Source organism: Oncorhynchus nerka, linkage group LG8 (assembly GCF_034236695.1).
Source record: "Oncorhynchus nerka isolate Pitt River linkage group LG8, Oner_Uvic_2.0, whole genome shotgun sequence".
Taxonomy (NCBI): Eukaryota; Metazoa; Chordata; class Actinopteri; order Salmoniformes; family Salmonidae; genus Oncorhynchus; species Oncorhynchus nerka.
In genome coordinates, this window is record NC_088403.1 from 34573250 (window position 1) to 34593897 (window position 20648).

The following is a 20648-nucleotide window of genomic DNA, read 5'->3' on the forward strand; positions in this document are numbered from 1 at the left end:
ATCCTTTTCGATTGGTTAGGAAATGCACCACTACCATCTCAAAACAGCCCGGGTGGTTCCACTCTCCACAAGAAGAGCAGTAAAACAAATGTAGGAAACCACCTCATCCAAAGTTGTTGAGAGAGCGAGATGAGTTTTTAATCAACTTGAGGGATACCCTCTTGAGCACAAACTTTATGAACTACAATCTGTCTTTAGAACAGCTCATTCCACTGATACTTGCCGTATCCACTTTTTTTTGGGGGGGGGGGGGGGGCATATTAAGAAGGAAAGTGAAAAGGGGAACTATACAGGTATGGTCATGTTAGACTCACAGAAAGTTTTTGACACTGTGGACACATTCTCCTGGTGAAACTGAAGTGCATGGGTCTAAAGACGAAAACCAATTCCCCGCTACATCATTATCTGACCAACAGAATACAAGTATGTGATGTTCTGTCAGAGGCCAAATAAATAACCTGTGGCGTACAACAGGGATCAATCCTAGGGCCTCTCTTATTTCTTATATATGTTAATGATATGCCAGGTACAGTAAAGTGCAAACTCCTGCTTTATGCTGATGATTCAGACATACTGGTACCAGGAAAGGATACAGTTTACATAGAGGAGACCCTGAGTAAGGAATTGCATTTTGTTAGATATTGGTTGTCTGACAACAAATTGTCACTACATTTGGGAAAAACTGAGGTTGCTTAGGGCTGACAAGATAACAGTAAACTGTGCAGGCAAGAAGATTGAATCTAAAACACGTGTATCTTATCTTGGTGTGTCCCTAGATCAATCCCTTTCTGGAGACATGATTGATGCTAAAATAATTTCTAAAATGGCAAACATTTTTATTTTTTATCTTAACACTAGATATTTTAACATTAAAGTTAAGAAACTGCTTGTCTCGACCTCGATTCAGTGTCATTTTGATTAGGCTATCAAAAAGCTGAAAGAGAGAATGCATGTCATAAGGTGAATGCACCAATTTGTAAGTCGCTCTGGATAAGAGAGTCTGCTAAATGACTTAAATGTTAAATGTAAATGCAGGTCATGCAAAATAATGTTATCAGGTATATGCCGAATGTCCCCTCTAGGACCCACGTGGGGTACAGGAGTTCTGGGAGGTGGGCTTGTTGCCTTTGGAGTCGAGAGTGGACCAACTTAATCATATGTTTGACATCTTAAATGACCGTGCCCCAGGTTACAAGAAACACCACATTGATATGGTCTAACCAACACAGTCACAAAGCTAGTGACATGTCTTGTGAAATCCCAAGAGTAAACAGTACTGTGAGGAGCACGTTTTTCCATACAGGCATTTGTCTATGGAATAGCCTTCCCTTGGAGGTAAAGAAAAATAGCTTTAAAAAGCAGGCAGTGTTTTTCATTTGGACAAGGCTGTCTAAGTAAGGGAAACCACTCCACAGACCTTTGTGACCCCTACTGCTGAGCAGGTGTATTTATTTGAGGGATCGGTATGATGTGCAATTAATCAATTGTTTTAATGTGAAATTAATATGGTTGATTTTTGAATATGGTTGACACAGCCCTGGCTCAGTGGGTCTCATCACACAGCCCTGGCTCAGTGGGCCTCATCACACAGCCCTGGCTCGGTGGGCCTCATCACACAGCCCTGGCTCGGTGGGCCTCATCACACAGCCCTGGCTCGGTGGGCCTCATCACACATGGCTCGAGCTCTGAATGTCTGGGTGATAGACTATAGGCAGCGCAACAGACGGATTCCCAAAGAATGTTGGCCGGATTCCCAAAGAATGTTACTTTCATTAACCACTCTTTAACCAGTTAGAATTTTTTTGATTAAGATTTTTGTCATTTAAAGATTTTTCAGAGAAGGATGCCTTTTTGAAGTTTTGAAACAGGACCAATGTTTTTTTTAGTTGTTGGAATGTTGGGTCTAAAATAACCTGTCCGTTGCGTTGTCTCCTCCACACAGAGATGCCAGCCCTCATGGCCCTGAGGAAGAGAGCCCAGGGAGAGAAGCCGCTGGCTGGGGCCAAAGTAGTGGGCTGCACCCACATCACAGCTCAGACAGCCGTGAGTTACACACACACACACGCCACCATCCACCGCTCAGTCCACTGTGAGTCTGCCTCTTCTGCTCAGAGAACCACGACTCACAGCCATACTGAATGGCACTCGTCTTAAGCCAGTTTCACGCATCTCTTAGCCGCAGGACTTTGCTTTGAACACGAACGTCTCCGTTGGCTGTGTCCTTAACAGAGCGCGCGGTCTGGTCTGTGTGTTTCGTGCAGGTGTTGATGGAGACGCTGTCTGCCCTGGGGGCTCAGTGCAGGTGGGCTGCCTGTAACATCTACTCCACTCAGAATGAGGTGGCAGCTGCTCTGGCCGAGGGAGGTGAGTGTGAACAGGGCTGCTTCATTTGAGCGTCTGTGTCGTGTGGGAGCTCTTTCTCTGTCACGACCGCTGGCTCTCTGTTTCTCATCAATTCAATGGTAGGATATTCCTAAGAACATGCTGCATTGCTCCATTTCTCTTCTCTTACTTTCTCTATTTCTCATCTTTTCGATTCTCTCCCAGGGTTCTCTGTGTTCGCGTGGAAGGGCGAGTCGGAGGATGACTTCTGGTGGTGCATCGACCGCTGCGTCAACCTAGAGGGCTGGCAGCCTAACATGGTACGTGTCTGTCTTGTCTCCCTCAATCACTCCCATCTCTCAGTAACGGACTGGCACCCGGACTTTGTTACGGCGTAAACGGCGTCAGTCCTTTATCCCGATCAGTTAGAGAGACGCGTTGTTGTCTCCTGCTCCAGATCCTAGATGACGGCGGAGACCTGACCCACTGGATCTATAAGAAATACCCCAACATGTTCAAGAAGATCAAGGGAATCGTGGAGGAGAGCGTCACTGGAGTACACCGGTGGGTGGATCACTGCTAACCACACTGCTTCATTATTAGTTGACTCATTGTCTAGACTGAGAAAAACAGTATTTTGCCAGTAAGCTTCCCCCTTCGTCAGGGGTTTGTTTTGAAGCGAGTGGTCCATCTTCTATGGCCATGTCTCCATCTAGTGGCCATAACGGGTAGTGTCAGGTTTTACTGGTAATGACCCCCCCCCTCATATTGCTGTGTATAGGTTGTACCAGCTGTCCAAGGCGGGGAAGCTGTGTGTCCCGGCCATGAATGTCAACGACTCTGTGACCAAGCAGAAGTTTGACAACCTCTACTGCTGCAGGGAGTCCATCCTGGACGGGTAGGACAACTCCGGGCATAATTGTCTTTGGGCGCTGTCTACGGACGACTTAAACATGTTGTCATGCTAACTTCTTGTGATTTTTTTTTTTTTTTTTTTTGTGTGTGTGTGTTTCTTCGCTCTCCCTCCAGTCTGAAGAGGACCACTGATGTAATGTTTGGGGGGAAACAGGTGGTTGTGTGTGGATATGGAGAGGTAAGAGTCTGTCTTACCTACTGTTGTTTAGTGATGGGGGGGGGGTCGATAGTTGCATTTCGCTACATTATCTGTGGACAGTATTATATTGATATTTGTATCGAGACAATGTTTTTTACCACTGTAGGTAGCATTAGCTGTGCCTGCACCAAAACTCTGATATTTTTCCTCCATCTTCATTTTATTAGCCAATGTGTTTTCAGGCATTTTATTTCCCTGACTGATCAAAACTAGCTTTCTCATTCTCTCTGCAGCAGACATTTGGTGAGCGATATGTTTGGAACATAACATCGCAATACATAAAGTGTCTCCACAACATTGTATCATGAGGTCCCTGGCAATTCCCAGCCCTACTGTATTTTTTTTTTTTACCTTTAACTAGGCAAGTCCGTTAAGAACAAATTCTTATTTTCAATGACGGCCTAGGAACAGAAGGTTAACTGCCTTGTTTAGGGGCAGAACGACAGATTTCTACCTTGTCAGCTTGGATTCGATCTTGCAACCTTTCGGTTACTAGTCCAACACTCTAACCACTAGGCTACCTGCAGCCCCAAATGGTACTTTTTGTAACCCTAATTTTACCAGGTAAGTTGACTGAGAACACATTTCTCATTTACAGCAACGACCTGGGGGAAAAGTTACAGGGGATGAATGAGCCAATTGGGAGTTGGGGATGATTAGGTGGCCATGATGGTATGATGGCCATATTGGGAATTGAGCCAGAACACCGGGATTAATACCCCTATTCTTACGATAAGTGCCATGGGGTCTTGAGTGACCACAGAGAGTCAGGACGCCCTTCTTCTTTTTTACGTCCCACCCGAAAGACGGGACCCTACACCGGGAACTGTCCCCAATGCCTCCTACTGGCCCTTCAAACCCATTTCCAGTAGCATCTGGTCCCCCATCCAGGGACCGACCAGGACCAATCCTGTTTAGCTTCAGAGACAAGCCAGCAGTGGGATGCTGCTGGCGATCTAAACAACCTATTATATCAACATGGACCACCAGAGGAACCTATTTACCATCCATGTCTATAGTAGAGCCTCCATTAGTCCTATGCCCATGTGTGTTTTTATTTGCGTATCCATAGGTGGGGAAGGGTTGCTGTGCTGCTCTCAAGGCCATGGGCTCCATCGTGTACGTCACAGAGATCGACCCCATCTGTGCCTTGCAGGCCTGGTGAGTTCAACCAATCGGAGCCTGGTACGTGAACTAATCGGCCAATGGCAGCAGGGTGAACGAGGAAGTAACGCGTTTTTTCTTTCCGTCCCCGTTCAGCATGGATGGCTTCAGACTGGTGAAGCTGAGTGAGGTGATCAGACAAGTGGACATTGTCATCACTTGCACAGGTGAACAACACTCCTTTGTCCCCTCGGTCAGCACTAGATGGCCACGTTAAAGCATATAAGTGGCAATAGTGTCAAAACGAATAACCAAGCGTAAGTACATGGGCTTGTTGGAGTTTAAGTCAGGGTTAGGGTTTAGATTTCTTTGTGAAGTTAATTTTGTGGTTAAAAAACACTGTACTCCCATCCTTTCCAGCATGGGCATAGCAACAGCAACCACCATCTCCCTACAGCTTTACTGCTTGGCTAGTTCAGCCTGCACCGCTCTATTCTCACACACACACACACTTCCCTCAGCAGCCTAGAGGGTGACTAGGCAGTAGGGTATAGGCCAGCGGTCCCCAACCGGCCGATCGCAGTCTCCAAGGCATTTCTAGTCGATCACCAAACATTTCTGTCAAAAAAACAACAATGATAAATCCTTGCGTACCTATTTTTTGTTTAGAGCTGTTGGTGTGCTTGATTCAGCAGCCCTAGCGCCGGGAAGGCAAAAGTGTTCCGGTTCTGAACCATTTCATGTGTCTGAAGGCAGAAGTTCCCCTAAACGGCAGGCCCATAGAGCAAATCAAGTTCACCTATAGGCCTTCCGCTGGCCAATCAGAGAGCTCAGATCAGTGTCTGCACAGTTTCCTTGTCTCCACAGGCTGTAAAAAAGAAGCCTCGAACGCACAGCAAGGTTGATACTGTGAGATTTCTTCACTTTTTTTTAAAAACCATGACTAGAGAGAGACAACGAATACAGCAAAGAGCTGCTGTTTGTATGAGTACATGTTTGTTGTTATTCAGTACTGTCAACACTTTATTAAACACTTTTCTAAGCTATAAAATGAGCGCTCTCCCTACTCCCACTCGCGCTGCAAAAAGCACTGCTGCTGCGGAAGACTGTGTCCCCAGCTGGAAGACTTTTTTTTCAAATCAAATTTTATTTGTCACATGCGCCAAATACAACTGGTGTAGTAGACCTTGCAGTGAAATGCTTACTTACAAGCCCTTAAACAACAATGCAGTTTTAAGAAAATACCTGAGATAAAAGTAGCAGATAATTAGAGCAGCAGTAAAATAACAATAGCGAGGCTATATACAGGGGGCACCGGTACAGTTGAGGTTTGTGAGGTAATATGTACATGTAGATAGTTATTAAAGTGACTATGCATAGATAATAACAGAGTAGCAGCAGCGTAGAAGGGCGGGGGGGGCAATGCAAATAGTCTGGGTAGCCATTTGATTAGATGTTCAGGAGTCTTATGGCTTGGGGGTAGAAGCTGTTTAGAAGCCTCTTGTACCTAGACTTGGCGCTCTGGTAACGCTTGCCGTGCGGTAGCAGAGAGAACGGTCTATGACTAGGGTGGCTGGAGTCTTTGACGATTTTTAGGGCCTTCCTCTGACACCGCCTGGTATAGAGGTCCTGGGTGGCAGGAAGCTTGGCCCCGGTGATGTACTGGGTCGTACGTACTACCCTGTGTCGTGCCTTGAGGTCAGAGGCCGAGTGGTTGCCATACCAGGCAGTGATGCAACCCGTCAGGATTCTCGGGAGGGAGGGAGAGAGAGGAGGGACGGTGAGTCGGGTGAGAGGCAGCCTCGCCTCTGCTCCTTCCCTCCCCTCAGACTGACCATCAGATGCAGACCATCAGTCCAGTCATAAAGCTAATTATTATGCTCACTCCACTCTGTCTCACAAGTAATACAACAAATGATCTAGTACCATTGCGATCATACCAGAGAAGAACAACATTGGCAGGGCAATTCAAGCATAGCCAATATGCAGTGATAATGTATTGGGCCTATAGCCTACTACAGACATCATTGCTACAGAACTGTTTTGAATTGGTTAATGTTGCATAGGCTTACTTTTTTAAAGTCATGTTTATAAAAATAAAACAAAAGTGATCTTGACTCAAGATGTTGGTGACCACTGGTGTAGACATAACAGGAGTCGCCTCAATCACTCTGACCTGGCAGCCATGTGCGTAGCCAGCCGGTCAGTGCTCCACATTCAGATTCAATCAGAGTGAAGAGTTAATTGGGACAGACTGCATTACCTCCCTCGTCTATTAAGCCTGTCGACAGGCTGCCGTCCTCATCAACGTTAATTGAAACAGGACAGACAACCGTAATCACTCGTGCGAATGTGTATGCACGCAGACCTGCACGTTCACACACTCTGACTTCGAGGCACGCGATGCCATTCAGACACTTCTTTTTTCTTTTCTAGTGCAGGAGATTTATTCCTAGCATCATTTGTGTAGCATATACAGCAATATAATTCCTTTTTGAAGTCGTTATAAACGTCATTCAGCATGTATCGGCCCGGCAAGAGGTATTGGTAGTATTCACCTCTCTCCTCTGTCCACATGATTTTCTCTGACGTTTCAGTGTACAGTAGTGAACATGATGTTTGTGAGAGTGTAATATTGATGGCACGTTTAATGACGGTCCCTCTACTTCAGGTAATAAGAACGTGGTGGTGAGAGAATACTTGGACCGTATGAAGAACAGCTGTATTGTCTGTAACATGGGACACTCAAACACCGAGATCGACGTGGTGAGTGAAGTGTGTGTATTGGTGGGAGATGAAGGCTTGACTGATCGTGTGGGTGGAAGACACTGCTGTCACCAATGCTTGTCACGTTATTGTCACTGTGGGGGAAGCTGTGATACGACAACACGCCCCTGACCTGACGTTGTCATAGTTATGGGTTGGCTCGCTGTGGCTTATGCCTGTCAGTTGTTATCACTGTTAAGGTGACATCCTCAGGGTCATAGTGAAACCATTTTCACAGTGACTGTTGTCAGCAGGGTCCACCCACCACTGCGGCAGATAGATTTAAAAATCTACCAGCACCTCAGATTTTTTACCAGCCAAAATAGTTTTTTAAACTTTTTTTTTTTTAATGGATGAGCATGCGTTGTAATGTTTCTAAAACAATACATTTATTACCAGTAATAAGTGAAGTGGTATATTACTCAGTTACTTCATTTTTTGTGACCTGAGTCACAGATGAGAGAGAGATATTATGCTGCCCCTTTAAGGGCTGGAGGTTACCGTGGCAACGAGGGCACTGAGCCACTGGACTGGTTAGTGACTGCCTGTGATATAGAAAATCTGACGAGTAGCCGATGTATTTGCTAGCAGTTGAAGCAAACTCAAACATTGAAAAACAACCTAGCTTGTGAACAAAACTATGTAAATAGCCACAAAACACAAGGACAAAGTCTCACTTTAGAGTAAGTTTGACCAACTTTGGACTTCAAAGTTGCGCAGCGGTCTAGGGCAGTACTTGAGGTGTCACTACAGACCTGGGTTCGATCCCAGGCTGTGTTGCAGCCGGCCGTGACTGGGAGACCCATGAGGCGGCGTACAATTGGCCCAGCGTCGTCTGGGTTCGGGAAGGGTTTGGCCAGCCAGGATGTCCTTGTCCCATCACGCTCTAGTGACTCCTTGTGGTGGGCCGGGCACCTTCAAGCTGACTTTGGTCGCCAGCTGGACGGTGTTTCCTCCGACACATTGGCGCAGCTGGCTTCCGGGTTAAGCGAGCAGTGTCAAGCAAGCAGTGCGGCTTGGCAGGGTCGTGTTTCGGAGGACGCATAGCTCTCGACCTTCGTCTCTCCCGAGTCCGTAGGGCACAGCGATAGGACAAGACTGTAACTACCATTGGATATTACAAAATTGGGGAGAAGAATGGTTAAAAATATAAGAAATTAAACAAATTTGACCACCTTTTTATACTTGATCGCACCGGTTCCAAAATGAGTCTTCAGCGCGGTGCACCCAGCTCCCCAGCCAGGCTGTTCCAGCATGTTGAGTGAGAAGGGATATTATTATAGGATTTGTAGTTCTTTGTGTGATTTTAGCTACCAGCTATGAAACAAAATGACAGAAATACTTTGAAAACAGCTACTGCAGCATTAGTTCAGCTGTACATGAGCTCATACTTGACTTACTTACAAATGGGATTGACATGCTTGTGGAGCCCTGACCAACCGCCAACGTGGCTGGTGAAACGGACATCTTACCCACCAATGGGTTTAATTTTAGGCCCTGGTTGTCGTAGTGACACTGTTCTCGTGGTAACTGTTTCCTGTCCGTTTTGTTGTCCTCTCCTCCAGGCGAGCCTGCGGACCCCGGAGCTGACCTGGGAGAGAGTGAGGTCACAGGTGGACCATGTCATCTGGCCCGACGGCAAGCGGATAGTGCTGCTGGCTGAGGTGATTCATCATCGTCACATTAGTACCGTCACGGAGAGCCTTATATTATCTCAAATCACTGCTCAATCGCACGGGTCAATGATCTGATCCATAAATCCTCAACTTCCAAATAACTGGGCGTGAATAGATCCATATGTAGCTGTACAACAACCCCTATCTGAGGCTGAGCCTGGTAAACGAGCAGTACGTCTACACCACATTTGCCCCTCTCTCGCGCTCTCTCGCTCGCTCTCTCGCTCGGTGTGCGTGCATCACTCCCTTTCTCTTAGCAGAGAGAGACAGAGGCACACTCTGTGTGTGTGCAGCAGTCTCTGACAGAATGAAACCACCGTGAGAGCGAGCCAGACAGAAAGCCAGACAGAAAGCCAGACAAAGCCAGGTGCTTCAGTGTGTCTGCGGTTTGATCTCCTCCAGGCTTTAATCAGAGAACAGAAACCCCCTCTCCTCTGCTGTTTGTTTGCCCCTCTCACGCTTCCCTCTTTTGACTCTATTCTCTCAGTCTTCACTCCTGGACTCTCTCACTTCTCTACTGTCTCGAGCTGAGGGGCCTTTTCAAAGAGAAGTTGCTTTTTTGTTTGTTTGTTTGGTTCTCCAGAGCTCACCAGTAGCCGGTGTTCCGTTCTCCTGACGCTCTCTACAGAACAGGGAAGTGTGAGCTGCCTCAGTTTCCCCCGGGCAGTGTGCATACTGGGCAGTGTGCATACTGGGCAGTGTGCATACTGCATAAAGTAACAGTACGCCCGTTGTGCTGTCACTGCTACTCGCAGCAAACGGGGAATTGAAACTAAAGCGCCACCAAAGTCGTAATTGCTACGCGCTAAAACATGTTGCAGCTCTCTGGGGACATAATGAACATTATCGCAGGCTTTCTGTGCCACTAAGGAGTGTATGGTGGCGGTAGTAAATGGAGATCAGTTCCTCCTCCTTTGTGAACGCTGCCTCGTTAGCGGTCTGAGCCCAGTAACAGTACCAGTCTCATTTTCTCCCTCTGTTTTACATCTCTCGTCTGCACCATGTCTTCTGTTATTCTGACCTTGGACTCGGCAACACTTTTTCTGACATTTTGATGATGTCGATGTCAACCACACACACACACACAGTATCTTATCATTGAGACGGAGCTGTAGGCAGTTTTCTCTGATTCTGTGTGCCGTTAACTGGTTGTTAACCCAATGTGTGTGTCTCGATCTGTCCTCAGGGTCGTCTGCTGAACCTAAGCTGCTCTACGGTCCCCACCTTTGTCCTGTCCATCACCGCCACCACTCAGGTACCGTGCGTTTTTTTGTGATTTGTGTGTGGGGTGGATCAGCGTTGGCGTATGTGCCACTTCGTACAGTAATCGGAGAGATCGGGGTCCTGTCATTGCTCTGCCGCTGACCCCAGGCTGCGTGCGTCATGAGAGCGACTGTGGCGTTGCCATGGCAACACAAATGTGTGTGTGAGATTGACATCCGGGTCTTGTTTCATACCTCAGGCCCTGGCTCTGATAGAGCTGTACAACGCCCCGGAGGGACGCTACAAACAGGATGTCTACCTGCTGCCCAAGAAGATGGGTAAGAGGCCGAGCTCTATGTCCACAAACACAGACATACACCTTTACCTTTATCCCTCCTCTGTCCTCAACCCTCGTTCTCACACACACACACACACAAACACACACACACTCCGTAATCCTTATTCGCTCAGGCCTCAGCCGAGGCAGCCAGTAGTGACCTGACAGCACCCGTCCGCCTGTCTGAACCTCTGACAAAACCCTTTTAGGGGTAAACATTGAGTTGAAAGTGTATCAGCCAGAATGCACAACCGACTCAGCTCAGCAAATAGAAGCGATGGATTCAGTATAGGGATAGAGATGGCTAGCATGACCGTGAATATGTTTTGAAGCAGCTCTGTGCTAACTCAACCCCTGCAGCCATGTCTTGGATTGGGTTATCTATGTTCTACGTCATGATCCAAAACTAACACTGGATGTTAGTATATCAGGTCGTGTTTGCGCCGTTTAGTCTTTCGTTCTACTCATTTACAGTCATTGCACTGTCTGGGAAATATAGAATCCATAGTAGAACGCATCCTACGCCAGCGTATGGCGAGAATGAGAATGAGGGGCAGACTGGCAGAGAGGCTCAATATAGGTCAGCCTGTCAGGCCCTGCTGCTAAGCTCACTGCACCATTACAGACGGTGTGAGGGAGAGACCGGGACAGGAGAAGCAGCCCCAGTGTGTTCAGCTAACCCCACACAAACAAATAAATGAGTAAATAACCAACAGCCCCATGTCCCTGCTAGCTAGAGTAACTAGGTGCTCTCCTCCCACTTTTTCTGTCTCTCTCTATCCATCTTTCTCTCTCGCTCTTCTCCCCCCACCACTCCCTCCTTCTGCATTATTCCAGATGAGTATGTGGCCAGTCTTCACCTGCCTACGTTCGATGCCCACCTCACTGAGCTGAGTGACGAGCAGGCTAAGTACCTGGGCTTGAACAAGAACGGGCCCTTCAAGCCAAACTACTACAGGTAAACATTAACGCCTGAATGCTTAGATTGCCTGCTAATATTGTATGTCACATACACTGAGTATACCAAACATTAGGAACACCTTCCTGCTTTTGTGTCGTACACCCCCCCCCATCATTTCGTCAGGGCATGGACTCTACAAGGTATTGAAAGTGTTACACAGGGATGCTGGCCCATGTTAACTCCAATGCTTCCCACTGTTGTGTCACGTTGGCGGGATGTCCTTTGGGTGGTGGACCATACATGATACACACGGCAAACTGTTGAGCGTGAATCCAGCAGCGTTGCAGTTCAAATAGATTTATAAAGATCTTCTTTACATCAGCTGATATCTCAAAGTGCTGTACAGAAACCCAGCCTAAAACCCCCAAACAGCAAGCAATGCAGGTGTAGAAGCACGGTGGCTAGCATGTCCGGTGAACAGGTCAGGGTTCCATAGCCGCAGGCAGGAACAGTTGAAACTGAACCAGCAGCATGGCCAGGTGGACTGGAGACAGCAAGGAGTCATCAGGCCAGGTAGTCCTGAGGCATGGTAGTTCTTGGCACAAACCCGTTGCACCTGGCACCTACTACCATACCCTGTTCGAAGGCACTTAAATCCTTTGTCTTGCCCTTTCACCCTCTGAATGGCACACGCATGCAATCCATGCCTCAATTGCTTAAAAATCCTTCTTTAACCTGACTCCTCCCCTTCATCTACACTGCTTGAAGTGACATCAATAAGGGATCGTAGCTTTCACCTGGATTCAGCTGGTCAGTCTGGCATGGAAAGAGCAGGTGTTCTTAATGTTTTGTCTACATCTTTCGTGGTGTTATATTGCAAAGGTGTAATGTTATGAATACAGTTATCAGAGTTATAATGAGAAATCAATCAAATGTATCTATAAAGCCCCTTTTACATCAGCCAATGTCACAAAGTGCTATACAGAAACCCCGCCTAAAACCCCAAACAGCAAGCAATGCAGGTGTAGAAGCACGGTAAGACGGCGATGCTTGGTAGAGAGAGCTCCACAGTGCAAGATTTTTACATAACTGTATCTGCAGGATTTGACATTTCGTTTTTTTTCCCTCCCCAAGGTATTAAACCAACTCTGAAATGAAGAAAATACCGAGGCTCCAAAAATCGTACAGAACCCAGAAGAAAGGAGAGAGGAGGACGGAATAGTCACACACCTGCTTTTTACATGAGGGGAGGAGCTATGTGCTAATTGCTCCGAGTGGAGGGCGTGGCTTACCTGCGCTTTGGCAGTGTTTTATTTATTTCCGCTAGAATAATGTAACTCTAACCTTTTTTTGAGCTGCTCCTGCCATTTTTCGCTCCTTAGCAAGCGTCTCCTGGAGATTTCGTCTTCTCTTAGCTACTTGTCTGTCCGTCAGTCAGTCGTACGTAAACTCCGTTGCGAGATCTTTTTATTGTTCGTTTAAAACCTAAAGATGGAAAAACTATTAATGAAGAAAAACCAATGTACAAAAAAATCTCTGTGTGAATGAAAGATGACCTCTGAAGATTTAGTGATGGACGTGTGGTTCATGTCCTGTTGTCCGTATTTCCTACTCTTGATTTTTTTTTTTTTTCAAATATAAATTGAAAGGGATTAGATGAAGAGGTGGGGGGGGGAGGGGAGGTCATTGGGTCCAATCATATCCTGTCTTTGCTCATTTGATTCAGATTTATTCTCTGTCCTTGTTTTTAAGTACGTTTTAATGCGTTGGTTCTCCTATTCCCCCAGTCAAACTGGACCGTGACAGGTGTGGGGCGGGGTCTTTCCCTGTGATTGGTTGGGACCTCTCTCCCGCACCTATCACTCAAACACAGTGAATCCATCTCAGCTCCCTGTACCACAGCCTCTCAATAATGAACTATGTTCTTCAGCTCCCAAACTGCTCACATGATGCCAGTGTTGAAGTTATATGAAAAGTATTTTGCCCGACCAGAGTTTATGACATCCATCCACAATGTCCGGAGCTAGATTCTCCTTTCAAAGCATTATACTGTATTATAAACTGGGTAGTTCGAGCCCTGAATGCTGAAAGCCGTGGTATATCAGACTGTATACCATCATGACAAAACATTTATTTTTACTGTTCTAATTATGTTGGTAACCAGTTTATAATAGCAATAAGGCACCTCATAGGTTTGTGGTATATTGGAAATATACCACGGCTAAGGGCTGTGTCCAGGCACTCTGCGTTGGGTCGTACATAAGAACAGCCCTTAGCACAGGGTATATTGGCCATATACCACAAACCCCCTCGTACCTTATTGCTTAATTAGAGGCATGACAGGTATGGGAGATCATTACAAGGGGATATATTTAGATATTTATGTAGAAATGTAGATTTTTCTATCTTTCCTCCACCCATCTAATATCTTACCTTTGAAATTAAACATCTGTCTCGCTATAAAGATAAGCAATTAAATGTTATGATAAATGTTCGATATGATTTTTTTTTTGTTGAAAACTGTGACAGACTATTTCAGTGAGATACCAAATGTACAGCAAGGCTGGTAGTAGTTTCTTTGGCCAGGTCCTCAATAGTAAGCTGCTGTACGCAAAACCTGTACAGTAATTACAGCGCTAAAACCAATTGGCCATTGTCAGGCGTTAGTTGTGATTTTAACTGCAGTGAGGCTATAGCTTTATGCCTGGATCATTACATATGCTTGTAATTAGTTGGGGACCTTACATTTCACACGTTCCAAAAAGTTTCACCACTTCAGACATCAGTTTACCTCATTTTTCCAATTTATTATGCATTTATGATAAACGGTCATAGTCACCTTTTATAAATGTCCGAGATTTGGTGTCTTCGTTAGTTTGAGTTTTTCTGGTGAGGGCCAAACACCTCTGGTACGATTTATTAGTCCGGCTTAATTTCCTCTGCGTTTTTTTTTAGATTCAACTTTGTTAGAATCCCAGCTGTTAGTGTTTTCTCCTGAACCAAAAGCCCGTTACTACAAGCCAGCTGGGAGGAGCCAGCTGGGAGGAACCAGCTTTTCTTCTCATTTTTTTTTAACATTGTGTAGAATGGACTTAAATCCTTGAGAACATACACCCATATTGCTCCCATGTTAATTATGCCCAAAACTATACATTCTAAAATGCCACTGTGTTCATGTCATACTCGTGAGCTACCGTTTGTGCATTTATGCCCCCCAGCCTCCATAATAACCATCTTCCAAGTCGGAGGCCCTGTCTGTGTGACCATCCATAATGCCCATATTTCTGTCTGACTGTTTAGAACATTATCCTTGTGCTGATTTATCTCATCTGTTAGAGTGGTTTATCGTGTCTGACCGAGTGTGTGTGTGTGTGTGTGTGTGTGTGTGTGTGTGTTAGGGTCATGTGTAGTAGGACATGGTTGCTTCGATACAGTTGTCTCAGGATCATAGCCTGTGCGTTTCCCGGGGGTGAAAGTGCATTAGTCAGTCCAATAGCTGTGTCACGTGGGCAGGGTTAACGCCAGCATCTTGTATGGTTAACTCAAAAGTATAGGAATTCCAGCATATCAACTCTTGTATTTATTGTTGTAAATCCACAGTCAGTACAAATGTTTTTTCTCAAATTTTTAAGTTGTCGAAACAATGTTTAAATATTGCAAGTGATAATGATAGATGAGCAATAATAAATCTAATCTTAAAGAATAAAAATGTCATTGTATCAACCTTTGTCGTCTAATATACGATGTGCTGTATTTTTATTCATTTTCATGCATCTTCTTTTTTCATGTATTTTCTTGAACATACCTACATGTGGATAGAAAGATTGCTGCCGATGCCTATTAAGCATACATGGTTGCATTTACACAGGCAGCCCAATTCTGAGACTTTGCCACTAAACGCGTTTAACCGATCAGACCTTATACCAATTATTGGGCAAACGATCAGTATTGGGGCTGCCTGAGTAAGCTGATTTCCCATGGCCTTGAGGAATCTCTAGACTCCGGCTGATCTGAGAGATGAGAGGATGACTGCCTGCTGCTGCTGGGAGCTCAAAGAAAGATAGACATCCGTAATGACACCACTTGAGAGAGGAAGAGAGGATGTTATGCCAAGTGCTAGAAACAAAGTAGTATCATTGTGGACTAGGGCGTTTCACTATAGCTTGGATGATTTGATTACAAGGCGCTGGTACCAGTGTTTGGCCAAGTTTTACAGGATGGGTTTAGGTTATGTTCCCACAATCTTATTTACAAGCCATTTGTCCTATAAGACTTATTACTGCGGTTGTGAAGAACACGTGCTTCTAACATTAACACGGGTTATTCAGTGACTCAACACGATAGATTCTGTGTCTATTTGAATTATGTTCTCAGAAGTTTGGATACTTACTCCGTCACGGGGTTATAATTGGGGTATGCGCTCAGATTAAATGGATAACTGTGTTGCCAGATGACACAGTGATAGGGGGTGACACTGGGGGTGTCGAGAGCACTTGGAAGCAGCTGTTGTCGCCACTCAGTCACAGTCGTAGTGAGTGACCTAATCAGAGCGAACCCACTGCACCAGCACACTGAAGCACACACACATACACACACAATCAGATGTTGACTGCCTATTATCCCGCTCATGCAACACACACACTGACTTCACTCCGTTAATGTGAAAGGTTTGACACACAAAGGTAAAAACGCAAGATTCATAATTAAACTGTTGTTTTGGTCCCTAACAGCCACCAATATTAACCATATCAGGAAATTAAATGTGTTTGTCACATAAGCAGAATGCAAAAGGTGTAGACTTTAGTGAAATGTTTACGTATGAGCTCTTTCCCAACCATGCAGAGTTTAAAAAAGGTGCTAATAAGAAAGAGGAAATAGTAACCCAATGAAGGTGGCCTCAAAAGAATGACATTAACACAGGTGCATTTGACATAATCATGTTTGTTTTGACCAGTGTTCTTCATCAATAAATCCCTGCATACAGTATAAACACCCTCGCACTCAACCAGCCACCATGTGTCAAGTTCACGCACGTGAAACAGATATGACCTTTGCGCTCTCAAACTGTACACTCCAATCAGATCACGTTAAGTGCTTTTCTCAGTCAGGGGGGTTGTTATGGAGGGGGGGGGGCAATCTACATCAAGCAGCCCCCTGTTACAGTCACTAATCAATAATTCACTCAGGTCACTAGCGGTGGTGGGATGAGAATGACCGTGGAGTGGTCTGGTCTGTCGTCACCCCTCTCCGACCCTTACATTACCACCACTCAATGTGGCAGCCTGCCTCAAGGGATGGATGTTTGGGGGGGAATATTAAATTCCCTCTGGAGCAGTGTTCTTCAATCATGATCCTGGAAGCAGGCTTTTGTTCTGGCCCAGCAATAACATACCCAATTTGTCAAATGGTCATCAAGCTCTTGATTCATTTAATCAGGTTTGTTACTAGGCTGATATAAAATCATTGTATTGACACACAGGTTTTGTGTCTTGTCTCGGGTCTTGGATTGATTGAAAGGCCCACTCTGACAAAGGTGTGGAGGATATGACAGATAATCTATACACAATCCAGTCATTCTGACAGAACAAGATGGATTTAACAGCTGTGTGAACACGTTATGGTTATATTCAAGCACATAGATACAATTGAATAGCCTATCAATACTAAGCTATAATAGCAAATGTTTCTTTGAAATCCACCGAAACGAACAATGTTTCTAATGTAGGTGCCATTATGGAACACTCAGCATCAGCACCAATTAATTGACCGCATTCGAAGATCCTCTACTCGACTGATTCACTCGCGGGTAAGACCAACCCGCCTGTCACCATTTACAGTAGAAGTTAACCCCGCCCTCTCTGGCGTCCAGTCGACCAATCACACTAACGGGGACGGGTTTCCTGAACTTGGAATAAACTGAAATCTGTTCCAGTTTGTCAGGCTCGAACCTTACCGGAATGCACAAGCTGCAGAAAAAGTGAACGAACCAACACAGAAAGATGCAGGCAGACGAAATGGAGGTACCTGTCATTAATTATATTAACATATAACTGCAACAAACAAAAGGCCTCTGCCGAATGGGAGATATGTGTTCGTGAATCTGCTGAAGGATTGGGAGGTAAAGCCAGTTTGTAGCTACTCGTTGAGCCAGTGTAGAGGGGTCCACGTCCGTGTGGTTGGTTGTTGCTGGGGAGCTTTAAATGCCCTTTTGCCACAGAGCCGCTTTTGAAAGCATGTAGCTCAGGTTGTTATTTTGGTGACCGAGCAAGTGGATGCTATAAATACCGTAAGTTTATGGTTAATTCTGAACGTGGCAAATACAGGTATCTAATGTGACTGTCAATGTCCAGGACGTTTTGTGGTCGAATCTTCTCTTGCAGCTGCTGCCTGTCTATTTGTGCATGGCATCGTAGACCAGTGTCAGATTGGCAAATATACAGTAGGTTTATGTACACAGTAGTGATGTTGGGGATAGAAGAAGAAGAAATCATTCGGTGTGTACTTATTTGTCCCATATGCTCGGGCAGCAGCCTATATGTAGATATTCCAATGTGTGAATCAATTACATTTTTAAATTGCATCTATTTTGTCAGTGCAGAAGAGTGGATTTGAAATTGATAGAATAAGGCATAGGCTATTAGCTAGTTTCTCAATTATTACATATTAAGATGTAATTACTAACTGGATTTTTTTTTAAACACACTAATAGGTTTTCAAAATGTTTCTCCTAATTATATGCTTGCTTTCAAGTAAACATGCTTGACATTATGCTCCATACCTCTAGGATACAGCATATAGTTGTTCTAATAACTAATTCATTCAGCCATTAAAAATGAAAACAAATCAATTGCATTTTGGGGGCAGTGGGACTAGGTTGCCTAGCCCTGAGTGGGCAAAAAATCTATCCAGGAATTCAGAGTGTTTGTTGGGCATATTATATGGTGGTGGGAGGGGGGGGATGATACAAAAAAGGAATTAGAGCATATTTCCCCTCCAGCCTCAAGCTTTCCAGGACAGAGGTGGGGGGTTTCAATGATGGTTGATGGGCATGAAATAAACGCATGAAACCTCATCTCCACACTGGTGAAATCTAAAGAAGGATCCAGTTGGCTCATTTCTTTACCAATGGCTTCTTTTAGAGCAGACTAATGCATCTGTAAACAGATCTCGGTGTAGTCAAGTAGCTAAGACTACATTCAGTGCTCAAGCCACACAATGCACGCCTAAGTCATCATAGTCGATATGAGATATGATCATCCCACTTAATTCTATTGCTTTGTCCAGGCTATTCCTCATGTGATCTGTGTTAGAGTTGATTGTTGCATTGGCCCATTGGCTTGGCTGGCTGGCTTCGGTCATAGGTTATTTTTAACATATGCTTTTATGAGAAGAGGGGGGATGGGGGCTGGTGGGGATTTTGATGGGATGCCCAGTGTTTGCACACACCGACGGTGGAGCGCAGGGTTCACTGTGCCAGTGTGGAAGGAAGGTTAGTGTTCATAGCAAGCTGGAGGGGGTGGGGGAGAGAGAGATTTGTTGATGCCCACGGGTAGCTGAGTGAGAGACACCAAATTCCCCACTCTCCTTCAAACAAACATGAAATAGCTCTATTGAGAGCAATAACAACACCAACCTTAGTTTCCCGTGTAACAGGCACAACCTTCTGGCATCCTCTCATCTCATCTGCAGGGGGACTAAGCCAATCAGACATGCCTGTGTTTAATTATTATCCCAATCAAGCAATCGTGAGCTGAAATTAAGATGTGGTTTCTAATCAAATCAAATCAAATGTTATTTGTCACATGCGCCGAATACAACAGGTGTAGACCTTACAGTGAAATGCTTACTTACAAGCCCTTAACCAACAATGCAGTTTTAAGAAAATATTTACTAAAATGAACTGAAGTTTAAAAAAAATACATAAATAAAAAAAATATACATTTACATTTACATTTAAGTCATTTAGCAGACGCTCTTATCCAGAGCGACTTACAAATTGGTGCATTCACCTTATGACATCCAGTGGAACAGCCACTTTACAATAGTGCATCTAAATCTTTTAAGGGGGGGGGGTTGAGAAGGATTACTTTATCCTATCCTAGGTATTCCTTAAAGAGGTGGGGTTTCAGGTGTCTCCGGAAAGGTGGTGATTGACTCCGCTGTCCTGGCGTCGTGAGGGAGTTTGTTCCACCATTGGGGGGCCAGAGCAGCGAACAGTTTTGACTGGGCTGAGCGGGAACTGTACTTCCTCAGTGGTAGGGAGGCGAGCAGGCCAGAGGTGGATGAACGCAGTGCCCTTGTTTGGGTGTAGGGCCTGATCAGAGCCTGGAGGTACTGAGGTGCCGTTCCCCTCACAGCACCGTAGGCAAGCACCATGGTCTTGTAGCGGATGCGAGCTTCAACTGGAAGCCAGTGGAGAGAGCGGAGGAGCGGGGTGATGTATATAAAAATAACGAGCAACAATAAATAAAGAGCAACAATAAAATAACAGTAACGAGGCTATATACAAGGGGTACCGGTACAAGTCATTGAGCGGGGGCACAGGTTAGTCAAGGTAATTAAGGTCATCTGTACAGTACCAGTCAAAAGTTTGAATACACCTACTCATTCAAGGGTTTTTCTTTATTCTCACTATTTTCTACATTGTAGAATAAAAGTGAAGACATAAAAATCTATCAAATGTTTTTATAAAGCCCTTCTTACATCAGCTGATGTCACAAAGTGCTGTAGAGAAACCCAACCTAAAACCACAAACCGCAAGCAATGCAGGTGTAGAAGCACGGTGGTTAGGAAAAACTCCCTAGAAAGGCCAGAACCTAGGAAGATACCTAGAGAGGAACCAGGCTATGAGGGGTGGCCAGTCCTCTTATGGCTATGCCAGGTGGAGATTATAATAGAACATGGCCAAGATGTTCGAATGTTCATTGATGACCAGCAGGGTCAAATAATAATAATAATAATAATAATAATAATAATCATCACAGTGGTTGTAGAGGGTGCAACAGGTCAGCACCTCAGGAGAAAATGTCAGTTGGCTTTTCATAGCTAGATCATTGAGTATCTCTACCGCTCCTGCTGTCTCTAGAGAGTTGAAAACAGCAGGTCTGGGACAGGTAGCATGTCCATTGAACAGGTCAGGGTTCCATAGCCGCAGGCAGAACAGTTGAAACTGGAGCAGCAGCATGACCTGGTGGACTGGTGACAGCAAGGAGTCATCAGGCCAGG

At 45.2% G+C, this 20648-nt stretch overlaps 2 protein-coding genes across 4 annotated transcripts in view; both read left to right on the top strand.

Moving 5' to 3' along the window:
• LOC115133185 (putative adenosylhomocysteinase 3) overlaps positions 1-15146 on the top strand; it is a 42576-nt gene extending 27430 nt beyond the window's left edge. For 2 of the 3 annotated variants that reach the window (XM_065021726.1, XM_065021728.1), the window contains exons 4-17: positions 1943-2043; positions 2262-2364; positions 2548-2642; positions 2780-2886; positions 3104-3220; positions 3352-3415; positions 4509-4597; positions 4697-4767; positions 7212-7306; positions 8872-8970; positions 10169-10232; positions 10440-10523; positions 11360-11480; positions 12558-15146. In XM_065021726.1, coding sequence (XP_064877798.1) covers positions 1943-2043; positions 2262-2364; positions 2548-2642; positions 2780-2886; positions 3104-3220; positions 3352-3415; positions 4509-4597; positions 4697-4767; positions 7212-7306; positions 8872-8970; positions 10169-10232; positions 10440-10523; positions 11360-11480; positions 12558-12564 — 1217 coding nt within the window. In that variant the 3' untranslated portion in view covers positions 12565-15146. Of the gene's footprint in view, positions 1-1942; positions 2044-2261; positions 2365-2547; positions 2643-2779; positions 2887-3103; positions 3221-3351; positions 3416-4508; positions 4598-4696; positions 4768-7211; positions 7307-8871; positions 8971-10168; positions 10233-10439; positions 10524-11359; positions 11485-12557 lie in introns of those variants that run through there. The other variant, XM_065021727.1, reaches the window with a different exon arrangement.
• A 2190-nt stretch (positions 15147-17336) lies between these two features.
• LOC115133186 (striatin-interacting protein 1 homolog) overlaps positions 17337-20648 on the top strand; it is a 36937-nt gene continuing 33625 nt past the window's right edge. Inside the window, exon 1 of the mRNA XM_029666165.2 lies at positions 17337-17443. Within this exon, the coding sequence (XP_029522025.2) occupies positions 17423-17443 (21 nt within the window). The 5' untranslated portion in view covers positions 17337-17422. The remainder of the gene's footprint in view (positions 17444-20648) is intronic.